We start from the raw sequence: 24847 nt of genomic DNA on the forward strand, positions 1-24847 counted from the left end.
TCTGCTCTCTGCACTGTGACAGACTGTACGTAATGTCTGTCTGCTCTCTGCACTGTGACAGACTGTACATGATGTCTGTCTGCTCTCTGCACTGTGACAGACTGTACGTGATGTCTGTCTGCTGTCTGTCTGTTCTCTGGACTGACAGACTGTTAGTGATGTCTGTCTGCTCTCTGCACTGTGACAGACTGTACGTGATGTCTGTCTGCTCTCTGCACTGTGACAGACTGTACGTGATGTCTGTCTTCTCTCTGTACTGTGACAGACTGTACGTGATGTCTGTCTGCTCTCTGCACTGTGACAGACTGTACGTGCCAGAAGGAACTAAGCTGTCTGGTAGAACAGAACAGTGTAACATGTTGACTTAATATATGAATGGAAAATATCCTGTTTCTATTTTGAGAAGAGAAGACTGCTGTGCCATCTTGAAAAGAAAAATGTCCCTTCCACCAAGGCCTTGAAGGCAACATTGCACAGTTAACATAAATCTTTACAACTGTCAATAGACATGATAGAAAGCCTATGGCTTGTAGGGCATTCTCCTTGAATGCAATCACAGGTAAATCAAATGATGAATGCACTTGATCACAATACATACAACAACCTGGCCTTGCCTCCCAATTACGTGCAGCTGCTGGTATAGAGCACAGTGTATAATGGTACCTGCCTTCAAATTTGCCTCGATAACCTGTCTCTTTCTCTCCTCTCTCTCTCTCTCTCTCTCTCTCTCTCTCTCTCTCTGCCTTTGTTGAGAAGCCATTAGCTGTTAAACTCTCACATCTCTGCCTCATAAGACAATGTCCTCTGGGAAAATATGTAGCTGGATATCAAAGATCATCTCAACCGGCTGGAAAAGGTTAACATGAACTATTATGAACAAAACAGCATCTGGTCCACCTTTTATGGTTCTTATTATGGTCATAGCATAGTTTATATGATAATTAATCAAAGGACAATTCTCTTAATTACATAGGCTACCAAATCATATATCATAGGCTATATGTGATATAGTATGTTGTCATGAAAGTAAAGAGATTTCCCAATAAGGTTACCAAATGGTATACTGTTACTGAAGTGATGTTCTCATTTTAAAGACTTATCATCAATCACTTATAGGAGACATATAAGAGGGCATGAGACTACAACTATCGCATATCACACATAGGCCTATGACACAGTCATGACAGAGATAAAAACCAGTCATGACAGAGTAAAAAACCAGTCATGACAGAGATAACAACCAGTCATGACAGAGATAACAACCAGTCATGACAGAGATAACAACCAGTCAGGACAGAGATAACAACCAGTCATGACAGAGATAACAACCAGTCATGACAGAGACTGAGAGAGATAACAACCAGTCATGACAGAGATAACAACCAGCCATGACAGAGACTGAGAGAGATAACAACCAGTCATGGCAGAGACAACAACCAGTCATGACAGAGATAACAACCAGTCAGGACAGAGATAACAACCAGTCATGCTGTCACACTGGCTGTATACCATGTGGGTGCCAGACAGTCACATTTGAACTTGAACATAGCCAGGCCTAAGACTTCAAGGTCAGAATTGAACTTGAATGATTTACTCAGTAGCCCCTTAATAATATAGAGCATAATGCAATAGATTGCATTCTGGTCAGACTTCTCATGTCATAGGTAGCTCTATTAATTGTAACTTTGTGGGTAAGAAATATAACTTATTATGCATAACAACGAACCCCCAGTAAAAATAATATAGCTTTGAGACAATATCATCATTCCATGATGTTATTTCCACAATAGCACATGTTGTCCTGTTACTGTCTTGTTGTCGCGCAGCAGTAGTGAGAGAACAGACACCTGTTGGTTGTCAGCGGCGCCTCACTGCGCGCGAAAATGACACGCTCTAGAACACCTGTTGATTGCGTTGCATGATTCTAATGACTTACTGTGGGAGTTTATGAACAGGAAGCATATTGCTATATATTACAATAGTATTAATATGAAAAAAAGAGTAAACTTACTCTAGCAGCCCTGGATGAGTAGGGGTCCTCAAAGAGTGCCCATATCTTTGGTTGCCAAACTTCGCAGCATCCCCTCGATCTGTCCGGGCAGTCCTCAATGCCGAACCGTCTGGGTAGTTCATCGTCCGTGTCATCTGGGTCCGGTGGTTCGAATATGTCCAGCGCCTCCTCTGCGTCCCGATGCTGCCGGTATGTCATCCAGCAACACGGCTCCACGTCGGTCTCATCTATCATCCAAAACGCCAACTCCTCTTCAAAAAGAGGCCCGCAGACATCTGCGGGGCAATGGAGCTTGCCAGTCCTATAATAGTTCAACACATAAGCGAATATGCCAGGGTGCCTGTCGAAAAATAACTCGTTTGTAGTTGGATATGGAGATATGGATCTGGGTTGGGAGGGAGTCGGTGGGAGGGAGTCCGTGTCTGGGTTGTTCACTGGCTCTGGCGGGTCGGCTAACAATGCCAGGCGCGTCCCCGGTAGGGTCCTAATTGTGCTTTTGTAGGTTTCGTGTCTTGTGCCACCAACATTGATGATTATTTTTTCAGAGTCTTCCCCCCTGGTCATCTCTTCCTTCAGGCATGTCTTGGACGGAGGTTTGTTGCCTGATTTGCGTCCTCGGTAAGACGAAACACACACCGAGTTAATCATAGATTTAGATGGAGAGACGGTTGGTTATTCCGTTAATTTGTTATTCAGTTATTATATCTCGGTGAATCACACGGTGACAATTGAGTTTTTCCTCATGTCAGTCCTTGTTATAATACTACTCATGTATCCAACTGTACCAGGGACAGTTGTTGCTTTCAACAAGTCCAATGCGAGCGGCAGGCAGGCAGAGAGAGTGCCCTTGACTAAAACCTCCTGTTATAAAAGCTACAACTCTCCTAACGACTCTTATCTATAGGTTGCAATCGCAAAACATCTATATAATATCTGGCAGGCTTTTGTGGTCAAAATATTTGTTGAATAATGTCTATAAATAAAATAAGTTGTTGCCGAAAATAGGCTTCAAAGATTCAACAGTTCAGTCATGGATACTTGGCGACCTTCAACGATAGTTTCAGATTATGCTATGGAATATTGGGAGTGTTTTATTCTACATCAAATCTACAAAATGTGCCAATTTAAAGAAAGTCTATTTCTAGATACATTTTTTTTGAGTAATAACCCAAGGTCCTCACCTATTGTTGCATTATTCCTTATCCGAAAATTCACAAAAATCACAAAATCCGCCAGACCCCCCCCAATTTTTTAAAACACATTTCCTAAACATGGAAGTTGACCCCAATAATGATCTAAATGACTAAATGCGCGCGACGCGTGTTTTGGAATATTCCATCAATTTGCGATGATGTCTTCCTGGAGGCGAATGAGATGTGATGTGAGGTTGTTTTTCAGGGAACATTAAGGATCTGTTGCTTCCCCAACCAGAAGTATCCTCCCTCCTCCCTCAGCTCAACCACACCATAGTCAGTCAGACAGACGACACACAGCCAGCCCTCCCTGTAAGCGCCGACTGAGGCTCGCAACAGACTCGATAAATTAACCCTTTCTAGTCTGGTTAATTTGAGCCTTTATGAGAGATTATTTTGTTCTATAATATACCACTCCTTTAAATATATTCGTGATTTCCGTTTATATAATTAGAAAACGTGAGTAGTACTAGTATGGGCTTTAAAATGACTGTAGATTCACGCATATCTATTATGGTACTATATCTGTGTGCCACAATGTAGGCTGAGGACAGGTAGGCTATCCATCGTTACATATATTGATTTTCAATTAGGATAACTAAAACAATGAATTCACACAGACACACCTACACCCACACACATGTATATGAATTCAAAGTCACATTATTGGGAGATCCATGAAAAAAACATCGTTTATTTTACAACTGCTCTTTGTATGGCAACATGTGTGTTTTAGACTGTACAATTTCCTCACGCGGACTCACTCGTGTTCTATAGACCATGCCAAGCACGTTTACCCCACATCATTGTATCTACCAAAAATAATTGCGTTAACTGGAGCATTTAAATCAGTCATTTGAGCGCAGTAGCCACTTGTATAAAGAAAGACATCTCTCAATAACATGTGGATTCCTTTGCAATCAGCAGCGATGCTTGCACAGTTCTTCATTGCTCTAGAATGTTCTCTTCCTCTCACTGATGCTCGTTGAATAATCCCTTTTTTTTCATCCTTCATTTACAAGACAGATAAAAATAAAAATAAAAATAAATAAAATGTATATATATACACATAACTCATCACCACCAAGTAATCCTTATCAATTTGTGTTGCCTGTTTAAAATAACCAACAATTTCACAAGGTTAGAATAAGGGTTAACACTACCTGTTGTGTCATAACGTTAGGACCACTTTGGAAAGACATGTTTTACAATATCAATGCGTTCATGTGGCATCCTCTTCGAATACGCAAATACAAATTCAGTTCAGTTCAATTCAGCTCACACAGTCTGATTAGGGGTTAAAGTCGGTTCAGAGCTATTCTAGGAAAAGATTAGCATATTCATATTTCATAAGCCAGTCTGGTCCAACAGGTGAACAGGTTCAAAAGGAACGGCGTTTGTTGGCATTTTGAAAAGGTGTTTCTTTGGTGACCTAAGATTGCCATCTAGTGGTCATATTGGTTCCCATCATTTTGAAGAGTAATGAAATCCTACTCCCTACATAGTCCACTACCATTTTGGGATGCATACAATTTTTCTTGAATTGAGTCAATAGTCGTTCTGTGGGCATAGAGTGAGTCATCTATCCAAACATGTACAATTAAGTAGGTATGAATATCAATGTCAATATTAATACCAGAAATTAAATTATCTTGTGAGCAATTAAAATGCTAAGAGAACCACTGTTATGTAATGTTGTACAGTAAATTGTTTATAAAATGTGAGTATAGTACTTGTTATTTTGTATGACGAATTTGAAAGGTAATATTATTTAGTCCTAAACTGTAAATATGAGACTGTGTTAATGAAAAGAGTGACTAACAAAACATTTTTATTTTGTATCTTTATTGTAACAAGTTAAATGAATAACAAAAAAATAGCCCATTCATAATTAATATTGGTTTAACATGTGATCATATCATTTAGGGTTGAAGTTGACACAACAACCTAAAGTGCTCTTGTAGTGACAGCAAATCTATGTACACGCAACGTTCTAAGAATGCAAAGCTAGTTGACAAACAGTAGTTCTATCATAAACAGGTCTCTTTTTAGTGATTGATTGATTAGTCCACCTCCTCAATGGTAGGGCCCTGAGAGCTAGCCCCGCCCCCGGCCTGGCTTCCACAGCTCCCCATGGGAGGAGCCCCTCCCGCCCCCCCCCCCCTGGTAGAGCTTGGATACGATTGGGTTACACACTCTCTCCAGCTCCTTCTGCTGGTACTCAAACTCCTCCTTCTCAGCCTCTCTAACCAGGAGATAGTTTGGTTGCACTTCTCAACAACCTTGTTCTTGTCATCCTCGCTGACCTTCCCTGCCAGGTTTGGATCTTCTACACTACTCTTCATGTTGAATGTGTAGGACTCCAAACCGTTCTTGGCTGCTATCTTCTCCCTCTGGGCATCATCCTCATCTTTGTATTTTGTCGGCGTCCTGCACCATCTTCTCAACGTCCTCTTTGCTGAGCTGCCCCGTGTCGTTGGTGAAGGTGATCTTGTTCTCCTTGCCTGTACTTTTATCCACCACCGACACGTTCAGGATGCCGTTAGCGTCGATGTCGAAGGTCACCTCGACTTGGGGAACTCCTCTAGGAGCGGGAGAGATACCTGTGAGATCAAACTTCACAAGCAGATTATTGTCCTTTATCATGGCTCTCTCTCCCTCGTACACCTGGATGAGCACACCTGGCTGGTTGTCAATGTACGTGGAGAAGATCTGGGTCTGCTTGGTGGGGACGGTGGTGTTACGTTTGATTAGGGCGGTCATGACCCCTCCTGCTGTCTCGATGCCCAGGGACAGAGGAGCCACGTCCAAGAAGATAAGGACACCTCTTAGAGGTGTCGCTCATCAAGATGGCCGCCTGGACGGCAGCGCCGTATGCCACCGCTTCATCTGGGTTGATGCTCTTGTTGAGTTCCTTTCCGTTGAAAAAGTCCTGCAAGAGCTTCTGGATCTTAGGGATTTCGTGTGGAGCCACCAACCAGAACGATTTCATGGACCTGGGCCTTGTCCATCTTGGCATCTTTCAAGGCTTTTTCCACAGGGTCCAGGGTTCCCCTGAATAGCTCAGAGTTGAGTTATTCAAACCAAGCCCTGGTGATGGAGGTGTAGAAGTCGATGCCTTCAAAGAGGGAGTCGATCTCAATGCTGGCCTGGGAACTGAAGGAGAGGGTTCTCTTGGCCCTCTCACAGGCTGTTCTCAGCCTTCTCACTGCCCTCTTGTTCTGGCTGATGTCCTTCTTGTTCTTCCTCTTGAACTCCTCCGCAAAGTGGTTGACGAGGTGGTTGTCAAAGTCCTCCCCTCCCAGGTGTGTGTCCCCAGCTGTGGCCTTCACCTCGAATATACCGTCCTCGATGGTCAAGATGGAAACGTCAAAAGGTGCCTCCGCCGAGATCAAAGATAAGAACATTGCGTTCCTCTCTCTTTTCCTTGTCCAAGCCGTAAGCGATAGCCGCCGCTGTGGGCTCATTGATGCTCGTCAGGACGTTCAGTCCAGAGATCACCCCAGCGTCTTTAGTAGCCTGCCTCTGGGAGTCGTTGAAGTAGGCTGGGACTACTTCTGGCCCCAGGTAGGCCTCAGCAATCTCCTTCATCTTAACCAGGACCATTGAGGAGATCTTTTCGGGGGTAGAAGGTCTTGGTATCTCCCTTGTACTCCTCCCCGACTTGAGGAGATCTCTTCAGGGTAGAAGGCTTTGGTCTCTCCCTTGTACTCCTCCCGACTTGAGGACATCTCTTCAGGGTAGAAGTTCTTGGTCTCTCCCTTGTACTCCTCCCCGACTTGAGAAGATCTCTTCAGGGTAGAAGGCCTTGGTCTCTCCCTTGTACTCCTCCCCGACTTGAGGACATCTCTACAGGGTAGAAGACCTTGGTCTCTCCCTTGTACTCCTCCCCGACTTGAGGACATCTCTTCGGGGATAGAAGGCCTTGGTCTCTCCCTTGTACTCCCTCCCCGACTTGAGGACATCTCTTCAGGGTAGAAGGCTTTGGTCTCTCCCTTGTACTCCTCCCCGACTTGAGGACATCTCTTCGGGGGTAGAAGGCCTTGGTCTCTCCCTTGTACTCCTCCCCGACTTGAGGACATCTCTTCGGGGGTAGAAGGCTTTGGTCTCTCCCTTGTACTCCTCCCCGACTTGAGGACATCTCTTCGGGGGTAGAAGGCCTTGGTCTCTCCCTTGTACTCCTCCCCGACTTGAGGACATCTCTTCGGGGGTAGAAGGCCTTGGTCTCTCCCTTGTACTCCTCCCGACTTGAGGACATCTCTTCGGGGGTAGAAGGCCTTGGTCTCTCCCTTGTACTCCTCCCCGACTTGAGGACATCTCTTTGGGGGTAGAAGGCCTTGGTCTCTCCCTTGTACTCCTCCCCGACTTGAGGACATCTCTTCGGGGGTAGAAGGCCTTGGTCTCTCCCTTGTCCTGCACCTGGACTTTGGGCTTCCCACCATCGTTGGTCACCTTGAAGGGTGAGAACAACAAGGTCATCTATTGATATACTCAAACTTTTCAAATACAGTTTTATGTATGTAACCCTGTAGGTAGGTAGGGTAGGTGGTAGGTAGGTAGGTAGGTATGTACGAGGTAGGTAGGTAGGTAGGTAGGAGGTAGGTTAGGTAGAGTAGGTAGGTAGGTAGGTAGGGTAGGTAGGTAGGTAGTAGGTCAGGTAGTAGTAGGTAGGTAGGTAGGTAGGTAGTGTAGGGTTAGGTAGGTAGAGATAGTGGTAGGTGTAGGTAGGTTAGGTAGTAGGTAGGTAGGTAGAGTAGGTAGGTAGGTAGGTAGGTAGGTAGGTAGGTACGGTAGGTAGGTAGGTAGTAGTTAGGGTAGGTAGGTAGGTAGGTAGTAGTTAGGTAGGGTAGGTATGGTAGGTAGGTAGGATAGGGTAGGGAGGTATTAGGTAGTTAGGTAGAGGTTAGGTAGGTAGGTAGGTAGGTAGGTAGGTAGGTAGGTAGGTAGGTAGGTAGGTAGGTAGGTAGGTAGGTAGGTAGGTAGGTAGGTAGGTAGGTAGGTAGGTAGGTAGGTAGGTAGGTAGGTAGGTAGGTAGGTAGGTAGGTAGGTAGGTAGGTAGGTAGGTAGGTAGGTAGGTAGGTAGGTAGGTAGGTAGGTAGGTAGGTAGTAGGTAGGTAGGTAGGTAGGTAGGTAGGTAGGGTAGGTAGGTAGGTAGGTAGGTAGGTAGGTAGGTAGGTAGGTAGGTAGGTAGGTAGGTAGGTAGGTAGGTAGGTAGGTAGGTAGGGTAGGTAGGTAGGTAGGTAGGTAGGTAGGTAGGTAGGTAGGTAGGTAGGTAGGTAGGTAGGTAGGTAGGTAGGTAGGTAGGTAGGTAGGTAGGTAGGTAGGTAGGTAGGTAGGTAGGTAGGTAGGTAGGTAGGTAGGTAGGTAGGTAGGTAGGTAGGTAGGTAGGTAGGTAGGTAGGTAGGTAGGTAGGTAGGTAGGGTAGGTAGGTAGGTAGGTAGGTAGGTAGGTAGGTAGGTAGGTAGGTAGGTAGGTAGGTAGGTAGGTAGGTAGGTAGGTAGGTAGGTAGGTAGGTAGGTAGGTAGGTAGGTAGGTAGGTAGGTAGGTAGTAGGTATAGTTGAAGTCAGAAGTTTACATACACCTTACACAGCCAAATACATTTAAACTCAGTTTTTCACAATTCCTGACATTTAATCCTAGTAAAAATTCCCTGTCTTTGGTAAGTTAGGATCACCACTTTATTTTAAGACTATGAAATGTCAGAATAATAGTAGAGAGAATGATTTATTTCAGCTTTTATTTTCATTCTTCACACTCCCAGTGGGTCAGATGTTTACATAGCCTCAATTAGTATTTGGTAGCATTGCCTTTAAATTGTTTAACTTTGGTCAAATGTTTCTGGCAGCCTTCCACAAGCTTCCCACAATAAGTTGGGTGAATTTTGGCCCATTCCTCCTGACAGAGCTGGTGTAACTGAGTCAGGTTTGTAGGTCTCCTTGCTCACACACGCTTTTTCAGTTCTGCCCACACATTCTCTAAAGTATTGAGGTCAGGGCTTTGTGATGGCCACTCCAATAGCTTGACTTTGTTGTCCTTAAGCCATTTTGCCACAACGTTGGAAGTATGCTTAGGGTCATTGTCCATTTGGAAGACCCATCTGTGACCAAGCTTTAACTTCCTGACTGATGTCTTGAGATGTTGCTTCAATATATCCACATAATTTTCCTTCCTCATAAAACCATCTATTTTGTGAAGTGCACCAGTCCCTCCTGCAGCAAATCACCCCCACAGCATGATGCTGCCACCCCCGTGCTTCACGGTTGGGATGGTGTTCTTCGGCTTGCAATGGCTTCTTCCTTACTGAGCGGCATTTCAGGCTATGTCGATATAGGACTTGTTTTTACTGTGGATATAGATACTTTTGTACCGGTTTCCTCCATCATCTTCACAAGGTCCTTTGCTGTTGTTCTGGGATTGATTTGCACCAAAGTATGTTCATCTCTAGGAGACAGAGCGGTATGACGCCTGTGTGGTCCCATGGTGTTCATACTTGCATACTATTGTTTGTACAGATGAACGTGGTTCCTTCAGGCATTTGGAAATTGCTCCCAAGGATGAACCAGACTTGTGGAGGTCTACAATCTTTTTTTCTGAGGTCTTGGCTGATTTCTTTTGATTTCTCCATGATGTCAAATAAAGAGGCACTGAGTTTGCAGGTAGGCCTTGAAATACATCCACAGGTACACCTCCAATTGATTCAAATGATGTCAATTAGCCTATCAGAAGCTTCTAAAGCCATGACATCATTTTCTGGAATTGTTCAAGCTGTTTAAAGGCACAGTCAACTTAGTGTATGTAAACTTCTGACCCACTGGAATTATACAGTGAATTATATGTGAAATAATCTGTCTGTAAACAATTGTTGGAAAAATGACTTGTGTCATGCACAAAGTAGATGTCCTAACCAACTTGCCAAAACTATAGTTTGTTAACAAGAAATGTGTGGAGTGGTTGAAAAACAAGTTTAATTGATTCCAACCTAAATGTATGTAAACTTCCGACTTCAACTGTATGTGTGTATGTAACCCTGTATATATGTAACCCTGTATATATGTAACCCTGTGTGTATGTGACCCTATATATGTAACCCTGTGTGTATGTAACCCTGTGTGTATGTAACCCTGTATATATGTAACCCTGTGTGTATGTAACCCTGTGTGTATGTAACCCTGTGTGTATGTAACCCTGTATATATGTAACCCTGTGTGTATGTAACCCTGTGTGTATGTAACCCTGTGTGTATGTAACCCTGTGTGTATGTAACCCTGTGTGTATGTAACCCTGTATGTATGTAACCCTGTATGTATGTAACCATGTATGTATGTAACCCTGTATGTATCTAACCCTGTATGTATGTAACCCTGTATGTATCTAACCCTGTATGTATCTAACCCTGTATATATGTAACCCTGTATATATGTAACCCTGTATGTATGTAACCCTGTATGTATGTAACCCTGTATGTATCTAACCCTGTATGTATGTAACCCTGTATGTATGTAACCCTGTATGTATGTAACCCTGTATGTATCTAACCCTGTATGTATGTAACCCTGTATGTATGTAACCCTGTATGTATGTAACCCTGTATATATGTAACCCTGTATGTATGTAACCCTGTATGTATGTAACCCTGTATGTATCTAACCCCTGTATGTATCTAACCCTGTATGTATGTAACCCTGTATATATGTAACCCTGTATATATGTAACCCTGTATATATGTAACCCTGTATGTATCTAACCCTGTATGTATCTAACCCTGTATGTATGTAACCCTGTATGTATGTAACCCTGTATGTATGTAACCCTGTATGTATCTAACCCTGTATATATGTAACCCTGTATATATGTAACCCTGTATATATGTAACCCTGTATATATCTAACCCTGTATATATCTAACCCTGTATGTATCTAACCCTGTATGTATCTAACCCTGTATATATGTAACCCTGTATGTATCTAACCCTGTATGTATCTAACCCTGTATGTATGTAACCCTGTTATGTATGTAACCCTGTATGTATGTAACCCTTTATGTATGTAACCCTGTATGTATGTAACCCTGTATGTATCTAACCCTGTATGTATGTAACCCTGTATGTATGTAACCCTGTATGTATCTAACCCTGTATATATGTAACCCTGTATATATGTAACCCTGTATATATGTAACCCTGTATATATCTAACCCTGTATATATCTAACCCTGTATGTATCTAACCCTGTATGTATCTAACCCTGTATATATGTAACCCTGTATGTATCTAACCCTGTATGTATCTAACCCTGTATGTATGTAACCCTGTATGTATGTAACCCTGTATGTATGTAACCCTTATGTATGTAAACCCTGTATGTATGTAACCCTGTATGTATGTAACCCTCTAACCCTGTATGTATGTAACCCTGTATGTATGTAACCCTGTATGTATCTAACCCTGTATGTATCTAACCCTGTATGTATCTAACCCTGTATATATGTAACCCTGTATGTATCTAACCCTGTATGTATCTAACCCTGTATATATCTAACCCTGTATGTATCTAACCCTGTATATATGTAACCCTGTATGTATCTAACCCTGTATATATGTAACCCTGTATATATGTAACCCTGTATGTATGTAACCCTGTATGTATGTAACCCTGTATATATGTAACCCAGTATGTATCTAACCCTGTATATATGTAACCCTGTATGTATGTAACCCTGTATGTATCTAACCCTGTATGTATCTAACCCTGTATGTATGTAACCCTGTATGTATCTAACCCTGTATGTATGTAACCCTGTATATATCTAACCCTGTATGTATGTAACCCTGTATGTATGTAACCCTGTATATATGTAACCCTGTATGTATCTAACCCTGTATATATGTAACCCTGTATGTATGTAACCCTGTATGTATGTAACCCTGTATGTATCTAACCCTGTATGTATGTAACCCTGTATGTATGTAACCCTGTATGTATGTAACCCTGTATGTATCTAACCCTGTATATATGTAACCCTGTATATATGTAACCCTGTATATATGTAACCCTGTATATATCTAACCCTGTATATATCTAACCCTGTATGTATCTAACCCTGTATGTATCTAACCCTGTATATATGTAACCCTGTATGTATCTAACCCTGTATGTATCTAACCCTGTATGTATGTAACCCTGTATGTATCTAACCCTGTATGTATGTAACCCTGTATGTATCTAACCCTGTATGTATGTAACCCTGTATGTATCTAACCCTGTATGTATCTAACCCTGTATGTATCTAACCCTGTATGTATCTAACCCTGTATGTATCTAACCCTGTATATATCTAACCCTGTATGTATGTAACCCTGTATGTATGTAACCCTGTATATATGTAACCCTGTATATATGTAACCCTGTATGTATGTAACCCGTATATATGTAACCCTGTATATATGTAACCCTGTATGTATGTAACCCTGTATATATGTAACCCTGTATGTATGTAACCCTGTATATATGTAACCCTGTATATATGTAACCCTGTATGTATGTAACCCTGTATATATGTAACCCTGTATATATGTAACCCTGTATATATGTAACCCTGTATATATGTAACCCTGTATATATGTAACCCTGTATATATGTAACCCTGTATGTATCTAACCCTGTATGTATGTAACCCTGTATATATGTAACCCTGTATAGATGTAACCCTGTATATATGTAACCCCGTATATATGTAACCCTGTATATATGTAACCCTTGTATGTATGTAACCCTGTATATATGTAACCCTGTATATATGTAACCCTGTATATATGTAACCCTGTATGTATGTAACCCCTGTATGTATGTAACCCTGTATATATGTAACCCTGATATATGTAACCCTGTATATTATGTAACCCTGTATATATGTAACCCTGTATATATGTAACCCTGTATATATCTAACCCTGTATGTATCTAACCCTGTATGTATGCTAACCCTGTATGTATGTAACCTGTATATATGTTAACCCTGTATGTATCTAACCCCTGTATGTATGTAACCCTGTATATATGTAACCCTGTATATATGTAACCCTGTATATATGTAACCCTGTATGTATGTAACCCTGTATATATGTAACCCTGTATGTATCTAACCCTGTATATATGTAACCCTGTATGTATGTAAACCCTGTATATATGTAACCCTGTATGTATCTAACCCTGTATATATGTAACCCTGTATGTATGTAACCCTGTATATATGTAACCCTGTATGTATCTAACCCTGTATATATGTAACCCTGTATGTATGTAACCCTGTATATATGTAACCCTGTATATATGTAACCCTGTATGTATCTAACCCTGTATGTATGTAACCCTGTATGTATGTAACCCTGTATATATGTAACCCTGTATGTATCTAACCCTGTATATATGTACCCTGTATGTATCTAACCCTGTATGTATGTAACCCTGTATATATGTAACCCTGTATGTATGTAACCCTGTATGTATGTAACCCTGTATGTATGTAACCCTGTATATATGTAACCCTGTATGTATCTAACCCTGTATGTATGTAACCCTGTATATATGTAACCCTGTATATATGTAACCCTGTATATATGTAACCCTGTATATATGTAACCCTGTATGTATGTAACCCTGTATATATGTAACCCTGTATATATGTAACCCTGTATATATGTAACCCTGTATATATGTAACCCTGTATATATGTAACCCTGTATATATGTAACCCTGTATATATATGTAACCCCTGTATATATGTAACCCTGTATATATCTAACCCTGTATGTATGTAACCCTGTATATATGTAACCCTGTATATATCTAACCCTGTATATATGTAACCCTGTATATATGTAACCCTGTATATAATGTAACCCTGTATGTATCTAACCCTGTATATATGTAACCCTGTATATATGTAACCCTGTATGTATCTAACCCTGTATATATGTAACCCTGTATATATGTAACCCTGTATATATATAACCCTGTATGTATGTAACCCTGTATGTATGTAACCCTGTATATATCTAACCCTGTATGTATGTAACCCTGTATGTATGTAACCCTGTATGTATGTAACCCTGTATATGTACCCTGTATATATGTAACCCTGTATGTATGTAACCCTGTATGTATGTAACCCTGTATATATGTAACCCTGTATATATGTAACCCTGTATATATGTAACCCTGTATGTATGTAACCCTGTATGTATGTAACCCTGTATGTATGTAACCCTGTATATATGTAACCCTGTATATATGTAACCCTGTATATATGTAACCCTGTATATATGTAACCCTGTATATATGTAACCCTGTATATATGTAACCCTGTATGTATGTAACCCTGTATATATGTAACCCTGTATATATGTAACCCTGTATATATGTAACCCTGTATATATGTAACCCTGTATGTATGTAACCCTGTGTGTATGTAACCCTGTATGTATTAACCCTGTATGTATGTAACCCTGTATATATGTAACCCTGTATATATGTAACCCTGTATATATGTAACCCTGTATATATGTAACCCTGTATATATGTAACCCTGTGTGTATGTAACCCTGTATATATGTAACCCTGTATATATGTAACCCTGTATATATGTAACCCTGTATATATGTAACCCTGTATGTATCTAACCCTGTATATATGTAACCCTGTATATATGTAACCCTGTATATTACCCCTGTATATATGTAACCCTGTATATATGTAACCCTGTATATATGTAACCCTGTATATATATGTAACCCTGTATATATGTAACCCTGTATGTAGTAACCCTGTATATATGTAACCCTGTATATATGTAACCCTGTATGTATGTAACCCTGTATATATCTAACCCTGTATATATGTAACCCTGTATATATGTAACCCTGTATATATGTAACCCTGTATATATGTAACCCTGTATATATGTAACCCTGTATGTATGTAACCCTGTATATATGTAACCCTGTATGTATGTAACCCTGTATATATGTAACCCTGTATATATGTAACCCTGTATGTATGTAACCCTGTATGTATGTAACCCTGTATGTATGTAACCCTGTATATATGTAACCCTGTATGTATGTAACCCTGTATGTATGTAACCCTGTATATATGTAACCCTGTATGTATGTAACCCTGTATGTATCTAACCCTGTATATATGTAACCCTGTATATATGTAACCCTGTATATATGTAACCCTGTATATATGTAACCCTGTATGTATGTAACCCTGTATATATGTAACCCTGTATATATGTAACCCTGTATATATGTAACCCTGTATATATGTAACCCTGTATATATGTAACCCTGTATGTGTTTTAGTTTTTTATTTGTTTGTGATGTTTCCATTTGTTGAAGGATTAGTGCTTTATTGTAATAAATTAGATCTTGTATTCTTAAAAATGGTAAATAAATTAATAATTCATGTTAAATGTACTTAGAAAGGCCACAGCTTCGTGTCTGACCGAATGATCTGGTCGTTGAACTTCCTGGTCATTGAACTTCCTGCCGATCAGGCTTATTGCATCAAACACTTTGTTGGTGGGGTTCATGGCCACCTGCATTGAAATTAATTACAATTAAATGTTAGTTTGGGTAAACAAAACAATACATGCATCCACAAGATTTGATCAACATTTGATCCCAGAGACTATCACATGGAAGCATTTATTAAAACATAAACAGACAGACAGACAGACAGAAGTGGGACCTACCTGGTTCTTTGCTGCGTCATCGATGATCTCCACCTTGCCATGCTGGAACACCCCCACACAGGAGTATCTGATGCCCAGGTCAATGCCAATGGATACTCCCTTTGATGAAGACATCTTGGTTTATTTTTGTATTCTTTTTTTTAGTTCCTGCATGAGTAAGATTAGGAACATAACTTACATAATACATATGTACGTTAACTGTTTAGGCATTATCTAAAAACTGCCACAGTATCAGCATTGTAGCGTTATAGAATAACCGTACTTATAGTGATTGACAGCTTGTTCTTCTCTTGAGATATTGAAGGATCTTGGATGAGTCCTGAGTATTTTCACCCCGTTTGGGCCTTGCTTCTGAGTCATGTGGTTACCCCAAAAGGTATGGCTTTAAATACTAAAAGCACCTTTCTAGAGTGATCGCACATCTTCTGTGACAGTTTGTGACACAGCCGGTAATATTAGTAACTGCAGCCAGGGGGCACTGTTGGAAAGTCAGTAATATTAGTAACGGCAGTCAGGGGGCGCTGTTGGAAAGCCAGTAATATTAGTAACTGCAGACAGGGGGCGCTGTTGGAAAGCCAGTAATATTAGTAACTGCAGCCAGCTCTGGGAAAGCCGGTGAATATTCTAGGCCCCATCGACGCAACCCGACACCGAACCAGTAGCGATGAACACAGGGCGGACAGTCAACACGCTGGACTGTTTGAATATAAAAAAAGCGGTACAACTAGGCAGGTTCAGGAAAGCGTGCAAAAGAGCATTATAAACAAGATGTGGAAATGAGTTTTAGGCATGGGCCTCAGGGCCTGACTGGCATCAAAAAGGTACAGTGAGCTTCAAAAGTTTTGGGACAGTGAACAGCACTTTGGGTTTGAAATGATACAATGGGGATGAGGTTCAAGTACAGACTGTCAGCGTTAATCTGAGGATATTTTCATCCATATTGGCTGAACCGTTGAGAAATGACATCACTTTCTGTACATAGTCCCATTTTAGGGGACCAAAAGTATTGGGACAAATGAACTTATATGTGTATTGAAGTAGTTTAATGTTCCATTCTTATTTACAATAAAAGTGACTTCAATATATTATTTACAATTACATTTATATTGGGCATAAAATTATAAAACACAAAACACAAACAAAATAAACAGCAAATGCATCCAACAAGTTTGTAGAGGGACAAAATATTAGTATTTTACCTTTGTATCCACCCGATATGAATGAAAATACCCTCAATTTAAAGCTGACATTCTGCAGTTTAACCTCATAGTCATTGTATCATTTCACACCTAAATCACAATGTGCAGAGTCAAATAACAACAACTAAAAATTGGTCACTGTTCCAATACTTTTGGAGCTCACTGTACGTAAACAACAACAACTATTGTCAGGTGGACTTCTCAGGCCTCTCTTTATCTCACTCACCTCACTAACTCACTCACTCACTCACTCAACTCACTAAATCACTCAACTCACTCACTCAACTCAACTCACTCACTCACCTCACTAACTCACTCAACTCACTAACTCACTCACCTCACTAACTCACTCACTCAACTCACTCAGCAAATCAGTCTACAAACAAATTGTATGTTTTTATTTAGTATTTAGAGTTTATTGCTGATATCTAATAGATACAACAGTCACAAGAGAAGTATAAATCCTCTACTTGATCAAAAAAGAAGGACATGGAAGCAGAAATAGGCGAACATATGAAGTGTACCTTATCACACGTTGACACATAAGTTATTTAACAATGAACAGAAGCAGAAAAGAAACGGATTATATATAGTAGGTCACTATAGGCCAACAGACCTCTTCTAGAACTTGAAAATAACCTCAAATCTAAAATCTTGGAATTTTTCTAATATATGAACTCTTAATCAAATGAGTTGAACTGAATGTTGAAGGTCACCTGATAAGCAAATGGCTCAGAAGGCATATTCACACTCTGACATTAATGACAGGTATGTATATGCAGATACCAGTCAGCGAGTTTCATCAAGGCCTTGTTTCAGTTATGAAACACTTGTCAAATACTGTATTAGACATAAAAAAAGAGCTCACAACACCAATTCTGGCTCATGGAATGTACTTTATTTAAGATGTCAGTGCGCTGACAATGTGTGTGTGTTTGTGTGTGTGTGGAAACATATCCCTCTCATTCTCCTCTCTAACTGTACGGCCAATAATTTGGCACCACCATATGACTTTCAGGAGCAGATAAAACTACAGTACATTGACAATTAACCATGAATAAACATCAGTGGTGGCTGGTGGGAGGAGCTATAAGAGGGCGGGATCATTGTAATGACAGGAATGGAATTAATGGAACGGAGTCTAATGTGATTACCATATGTTTGATGTGTTTTATACCGTTACATGTATTCCGTTCCAACCATTACAATAAGCCCCTCCTCCTATAGCTCCTCCCACCAGCCGCCAACAAATAAACATTGTGATTTAGCAACAATTAGCATTAGCAACAATTAATGAATCATTTTTTAAGATAAAATCATGCAAACAAGAGTATTTAAAAAAATATATGACTGACGATTTTTTTGTTTATGGTTACTTCTCTTGGGGTACGTCCCAAATGGAACCTTCTACTCTAGTTGGTGCACTACTTTTGACCCTGGCCTATAGGGCTCTGGTCTAAAGTAGTGCACTATATAGGGAATAGGGTGCCATTTGGAACATACATATTGGTTTCTGCTCTTGTTTCATATGATTGAAATGCATGAATTGATTCATATACCTAACAGACAAGTTAGATATTATGTTATTATTATTATGCCCGACAGTGTTAATAATACAGTTTAGATTCGGCATTAAAAGCAAAATAATTATTCTTCCCTTTTTGTAACAATTTAGAAAATAAAATAGAGAATTAATCTTTTTTTTTCTTTTTTTCTCTCCCTCAGATGTTGGTTGCAGGTCACCGCATTGTCCATTCCTGTCAATACCTTGGAGCATAGACAATATATCTTTCATTAAAAACAATCATATAACTACAGTGGGATTTATTATTTTTAAAAATCACACACAAAAGGAAGCCAATATCCATGCCATACAGAACCATAAATATAATATGATTTGTGCTGTCCCACAAGATGTTTCATGTCCCTTTCACAGAACCCCAAAACTACTACCCCTAAACTACTACCCCAAAACTACTACCCCCCACACTACTACCCTAAAACTACTACCCCCTACACAACTACCCCCCACACTACTACCCTAAAACTACTACCCCCCACACTACTACCCTAAAACGACTACCCCCTACACAACTACCCCCCACACTACTACCCTAAAACTACTACCCCCTACACAACTACCCCCTACACAACTACCCCTCACACTACTACCCTAAAACTACTACCCCCTACACAACTACCCCCTACACAACTACCCCCCACACTACTACCCTAAAACTACTACCCCCCACACTACTACCCTAAAACGACTACCCCCTACACAACTACCCCCTACACAACTACCCCCCACACAACTACCCCTAAAACTACTACCCCTAAAACTACTACCCCCTACACAACTACCCCCCACACAACTACCCCTAAAACTACTACCCCTAAAACTACTCAATCAACAAAAAAAAACAAAAAAATAAATAAACCAGATCACTCCTACTTGACTGATTTCCCCAACAGCCAATCACCACACTAGAAAGGAAGGCGGGAATTCTACCCACCCCCACTTAAAATAGCCTCACCTGTCAGCGTAATTACAGAGGAAACCATTATCTGAAATGTTTGAGAGAATGTTTTGATTTTGATTTTTTAAAGCTGACCTGGTTCTTTTTGTGTGGCTTAACCAGTTGTGTATCACAGGGTTCTGTATGTCAGCCAGTCAGTGGTTCTTTACCGTTTCTATATCAAATTCCTTATAGGAGTTGTCCTTTCCTTTTCACCAAATACTTAATCCTTTATATATTAGTTTCTATTCCTTTGTTTGTAGTCATAGCCTAATGGTTTAGTTTGCCTTTGACAGTCACTCCAAACCTATCCCAGAGCTATTTTTCAACACCAATGTTACAACAGTCAGCAGGTACCCTTAGTAGTTAAGAACGTTGGACCAGTAACTGAAAGGTCGCTGGTTCGAATCCCCGAGCTGACTAGGAGAAATGTAACAGGGAGGGAATAAGTAAGGTGTGTGTGTATGCCAACATTTCTCAATACCTGTAGTAGTTGGGTTTGAAGGGGCCGTTCTTGTTCAGACCCATGTACTTCGCCTGCTCATCAGACAACTCTGTCAGGTGGGCGTCAAAATTGGACAGATGCAAGCTGGCCACATACTCATCTGAAATACATGGGTGGCTTTGTGACGCGGTAGATCAAATGTTATTTGTCACATGCGCCGAATACAACAGGTGTAGGTAGACCTTTCAGTGAAATGATTACTGAGATGGATTTGCAACAAGAGTAAATGGGTGTTTCCCAAAAATGGCACCCTACTCCCTATGTAGTGCACAACATCTGACCAGGGCCGATATGGTCGTAGTGCACTACATAATGAATAGGGTGCCATTTGGGACACAGGAACACTTCTGTTTGGAAAATGCCGTTTTATGGGTAAAAAGCTTGAGGTTGTGACATTGAACCACACAACAAACTGAGCATTGAAAACTGTGAGTGGTTTCTATTCATCGAGATTTGATATCTACAGTGTTTATTATGATTTGATATCTACACTATTAACATTTGATATCTACAGTGTTTATTATGATTTGATATCTACAGTATTTATTACGTTTTTAATCAATAAGGCTCAGTTCAATCCAAATGGCACCCTATTCCCTATTTAGTGCACTACTTTTAATCAAAGCCCTATGGGTCATGGTCAAAGTAGGGCACTATATAGGGAATAGGGTGCCATGGTCTTACCCATCTTCTTAGGCAGCAGATAGACATCCTGTTTGTAGCGTCCCTCAGGAGCATTGAACAGCTCAATCAGAGCCAGGGCCTGCAGAGAGACACAAACCACCACAGAGTCTCAACGCTGCCAACATCCCATTCTCACAAAGCTCAGGTAGCAGCAGAACAACAGGAGAACAGAGTACCTCTAGTCTCGTCTTCAGCAAACCGCCAACACTTGAAGTAGGACAAGTACCACGTCTGTAATGCCATGCATCCCAGTATTTCTAATGTCAATGAATGACTCTAAATAAACTAGAATGTGTACATCTGGGGAAAAGCCATTGAAAACCGGTGAAAGTTCAATTGTGATGATACAATGCATCTAACTGTTGTATTTCTATGTGTCGATGTTCTGATTGGATCGGTCTCTAATGTAAATAAACAATGTCAATATGTCTCACCTGAGTAGTGGCTGTGATTGACAGGAAAATATGTCTCACCTGAGTAGTGGCTGTGATAGACAGGACAATATGTCTCACCTGAGTAGTGGCTGTGATAGACAGGACAATATGTCTCACCTGAGTAGTGGCTGTGATAGACAGGACAATATGTCTCACCTGAGTAGTGGCTGTGATTGACAGGACAATATGTCTCACCTGAGTAGTGGCTGTGATTGACAGGACAATATGTCTCACCTGAGTAGTGGCTGTGATAGACAGGACAAATGTAGGCACTGTAGAACAGCTCAGATTCAAAAGACGACCCTGTAGGAAACAAAACACACACACACACACACACACACACACACACACACACACACACACACACACACACACACACACACACACACACACACACACACACACACACACACAGGAGCTACATCAAAACAGTGGTCAATTGCAAAGCCATTCTCAGGGAAACACCTTTCAAATCAAAACAGATTATCAGAGATCATTTGTAGTGTGAGGTTGTAGTGTGTACTCTACTGTGAGGTGATAGTGTGTACTCTACTGTGAGGGGATAGTATGTACTCTACTGTGAGGGGATAGTGTGTACTGTGAGGGGATAGTGTGTACTGTGAGGGGATAATGTGTACTGTGAGGGGATAATGTGTACCCTACTGTGAGGGGATAGTGTGTACCCTACTGTGAGGGGATAGTGTGTACTGTGAGGGGATAGTGTGTACTCTACAGTGAGGGGATAGTGTGTACTCTACAGTGAGGGGATAGTGTGTACTCTACAGTGAGGGGATAGTGTGTACTCTACAGTGAGGGGATAGTGTGTACCCTACTGTGAGGGATAGTGTGTACTCTACTGTGAGGGGATAATGTGTACTGTGAGGGGATAATGTGTACTGTGAGGGGATAGTGTGTACTGTGAGGGGATAGTATGTATTCACAGTAGAGTACACACTATCCCCTCACAGTACACACTATCCCCTCACAGTAGAGTACACACTATCCCATCACAGTACACAATATCCCCTCACAGTAGAGTACACACTATCCCCTCACAGTAGAGTACCACTATCCCCTCACAGTACACACTATCCCCTCACAGTACACACTATCCCCTCACAGTACACACTATCCCCTCACAGTACACACTATCCCCTCACAGTAGGGTACACACTATCCCCTCACAGTAGGGTACACACTATCCCCTCACAGTAGGGTACACACTATCCCCTCACAGTACAAACTACCCCCTCACAGTGGAGTGCACACTATCCCTCACAGTACACACTATCCCCTCACAGTACACATTATCCCCTCACCAGTACACACTATCCCCTCACAGTAGGGTACACACTATCCCCTCACAGTAGGGTACACACTATCCCCTCACAGTACAAACTACCCCCTCACAGTGGAGTGCACACTATCCCTCACAGTACACACTATCCCCTCACAGTACACATTATCCCCTCACCAGTACACACTATCCCCTCACAGTAGAGTGCACACTATCCCTCACAGTACACACTATCCCCTCACAGTACACATTATCCCCTCACCAGTACACACTATCCCCTCACAGTAGATTGCACAATATCCCCACACAGTAGAGTGCACACTATCCCCTCACAGTAGAGTACCACTATCCCCTCACAGTACACACTATCCCCTCACAGTACACACTATCCCCTCACAGTACACACAATCACCTCACGGTACACACTATCCCCTCACAGTAGAGTACACACTATCCCCTCACAGTACACAGTATTCCCTCACAGTAGAGTACACACTATCCCCTCACAGTACACACTATCCCCTCACAGTACACATTATCCCCTCACCAGTACACACTATCCCCTCACAGTAGGGTACACACTATCCCCTCACAGTAGGGTACACACTATCCCCTCACAGTACAAACTACCCCCCTCACAGTGGAGTGCACACTATCCCTCACAGTACACACTATCCCCTCACAGTACACATTATCCCCTCACCAGTACACACTATCCCCTCACAGTAGAGTGCACACTATCCCTCACAGTACACACTATCCCCTCACAGTACACATTATCCCCTCACCAGTACACACTATCCCCTCACAGTAGATTGCACAATATCCCCACACAGTAGAGTGCACACTATCCCCTCACAGTAGAGTACCACTATCCCCTCACAGTACACACTATCCCCTCACAGTACACACTATCCCCTCACAGTACACACAATCACCTCACGGTACACACTATCCCCTCACAGTAGAGTACACACTATCCCCTCACAGTACACAGTATTCCCTCACAGTAGAGTACACACTATCCCCTCACAGTACACACTTTCCCCTCACGGTACACACTATCCCCTCACAGTAGAGTACACACTATCCCCTCACAGTACACAGTATTCCCTCACAGTAGAGTACACACTATCCCCTCACAGTACACACTATCCCCTCACAGTAGAGTACACACTATCCCCTCACAGTACACACTATCCCCTCACAGTAGAGTACACACTATCCCCTCACAGTACACACTATCCCCTCACAGTACACACTATCACCTCACAGTAGAGTACACACTATCCCCTCACAGTAGAGTACACACTATCCCCTCACAGTAGAGTACACACTATCTCCTCACAGTAGAGTACACACTATCTCCTCACAGTAGAGTACACACTATCCCCTCACAGCACACACTATCCCCTCACGGTACACACTATCCCCTCACAGCACACACTATCCCCTCACGGTACACACTATCCCCTCACAGTAGAGTACACACTATCCCCTCACAGTACACACTATCCCCTCACAGTACACAGTATCCCCTCACAGTAGAGTACACACTATCCCCTCACAGTACACACTATCCCCTCACAGTAGAGTACACACTATCCCCTCACAGTACACACTATCCCCTCACAGTAGAGTACACACTATCCCCTAACAGTACACACTATCCCCTCACAGTACACACTATCCCCTCACAGTAGAGTACACACTATCACCTCACAGTAGAGTACACACTATCCCCTCACAGTAGAGTACACACTATCCCCTCACAGTAAGTACACACTATCCCCTCACAGTAGAGTACACACTATCCCCTCACAGTAGAGTACACACTATCTCCTCACAGTACACATTATCCCCTCACAGTACACACTATTCCCTCACAGTAGAGTACACACTATCCACTAACAATACACACTATCCCCTCACAGTACACACTATCCCCTCACAGTACACACTATCCCCTCACAGTACACACCATCCCCTCACAGTAGAGTACACACTATCCTCTCACAGTAGAGTACACACTATCCCCTCACAGTAGAGTACACACTATCCCCTCACAGTAGAGTACACACTATCCCCTCACAGTAGAGTACACACTATCCCCTCACAGTACACACTATCCCCTCACAGTAGAGTACACACTATCCCCTCACAGTAGAGTACACACTATCCCCTCACAGTACACACTATCCTCTCACAGTAGAGTACACAATATCCCCTCACAGTAGAGTACACACTAT

General features: G+C 41.6%; 2 protein-coding genes and 1 pseudogene across 3 annotated transcripts in view; all 3 read right to left on the minus strand.

The window, feature by feature from the left end:
* Window positions 1–3445, minus strand: part of LOC109885102 (potassium voltage-gated channel subfamily C member 1) — a 55064-nt gene extending 51619 nt beyond the window's left edge. Inside the window, exon 1 of the mRNA XM_031794758.1 lies at window positions 2012–3445. Coding sequence (XP_031650618.1) covers window positions 2012–2659 — 648 coding nt within the window. The 5' untranslated portion in view covers window positions 2660–3445. The remainder of the gene's footprint in view (window positions 1–2011) is intronic.
* Window positions 3446–5267: 1822 nt separating this feature from the next.
* On the minus strand, window positions 5268–16074 carry LOC109885103 (heat shock 70 kDa protein-like; annotated as a pseudogene).
* A 1477-nt stretch (window positions 16075–17551) lies between these two features.
* The window catches only part of LOC109885827 (S-adenosylhomocysteine hydrolase-like protein 1), a 72810-nt gene continuing 65514 nt past the window's right edge, over window positions 17552–24847 (minus strand). The window contains exons 14-17 of one of the 2 annotated variants that reach the window (XM_031794759.1): window positions 21536–21604; window positions 20868–20946; window positions 20163–20283; window positions 17552–18926 (exon numbers count right to left, since the gene is read on the minus strand). In XM_031794759.1, the coding sequence (XP_031650619.1) occupies window positions 18920–18926; window positions 20163–20283; window positions 20868–20946; window positions 21536–21604 (276 nt within the window). In that variant the 3' untranslated portion in view covers window positions 17552–18919. Of the gene's footprint in view, window positions 18927–20155; window positions 20284–20867; window positions 20947–21535; window positions 21605–24847 lie in introns of those variants that run through there. The other variant, XM_031794760.1, reaches the window with a different exon arrangement.

Source organism: Oncorhynchus kisutch, linkage group LG17, assembly GCF_002021735.2.
Source record: "Oncorhynchus kisutch isolate 150728-3 linkage group LG17, Okis_V2, whole genome shotgun sequence".
Classification (NCBI taxonomy): domain Eukaryota; kingdom Metazoa; phylum Chordata; class Actinopteri; order Salmoniformes; family Salmonidae; genus Oncorhynchus; species Oncorhynchus kisutch.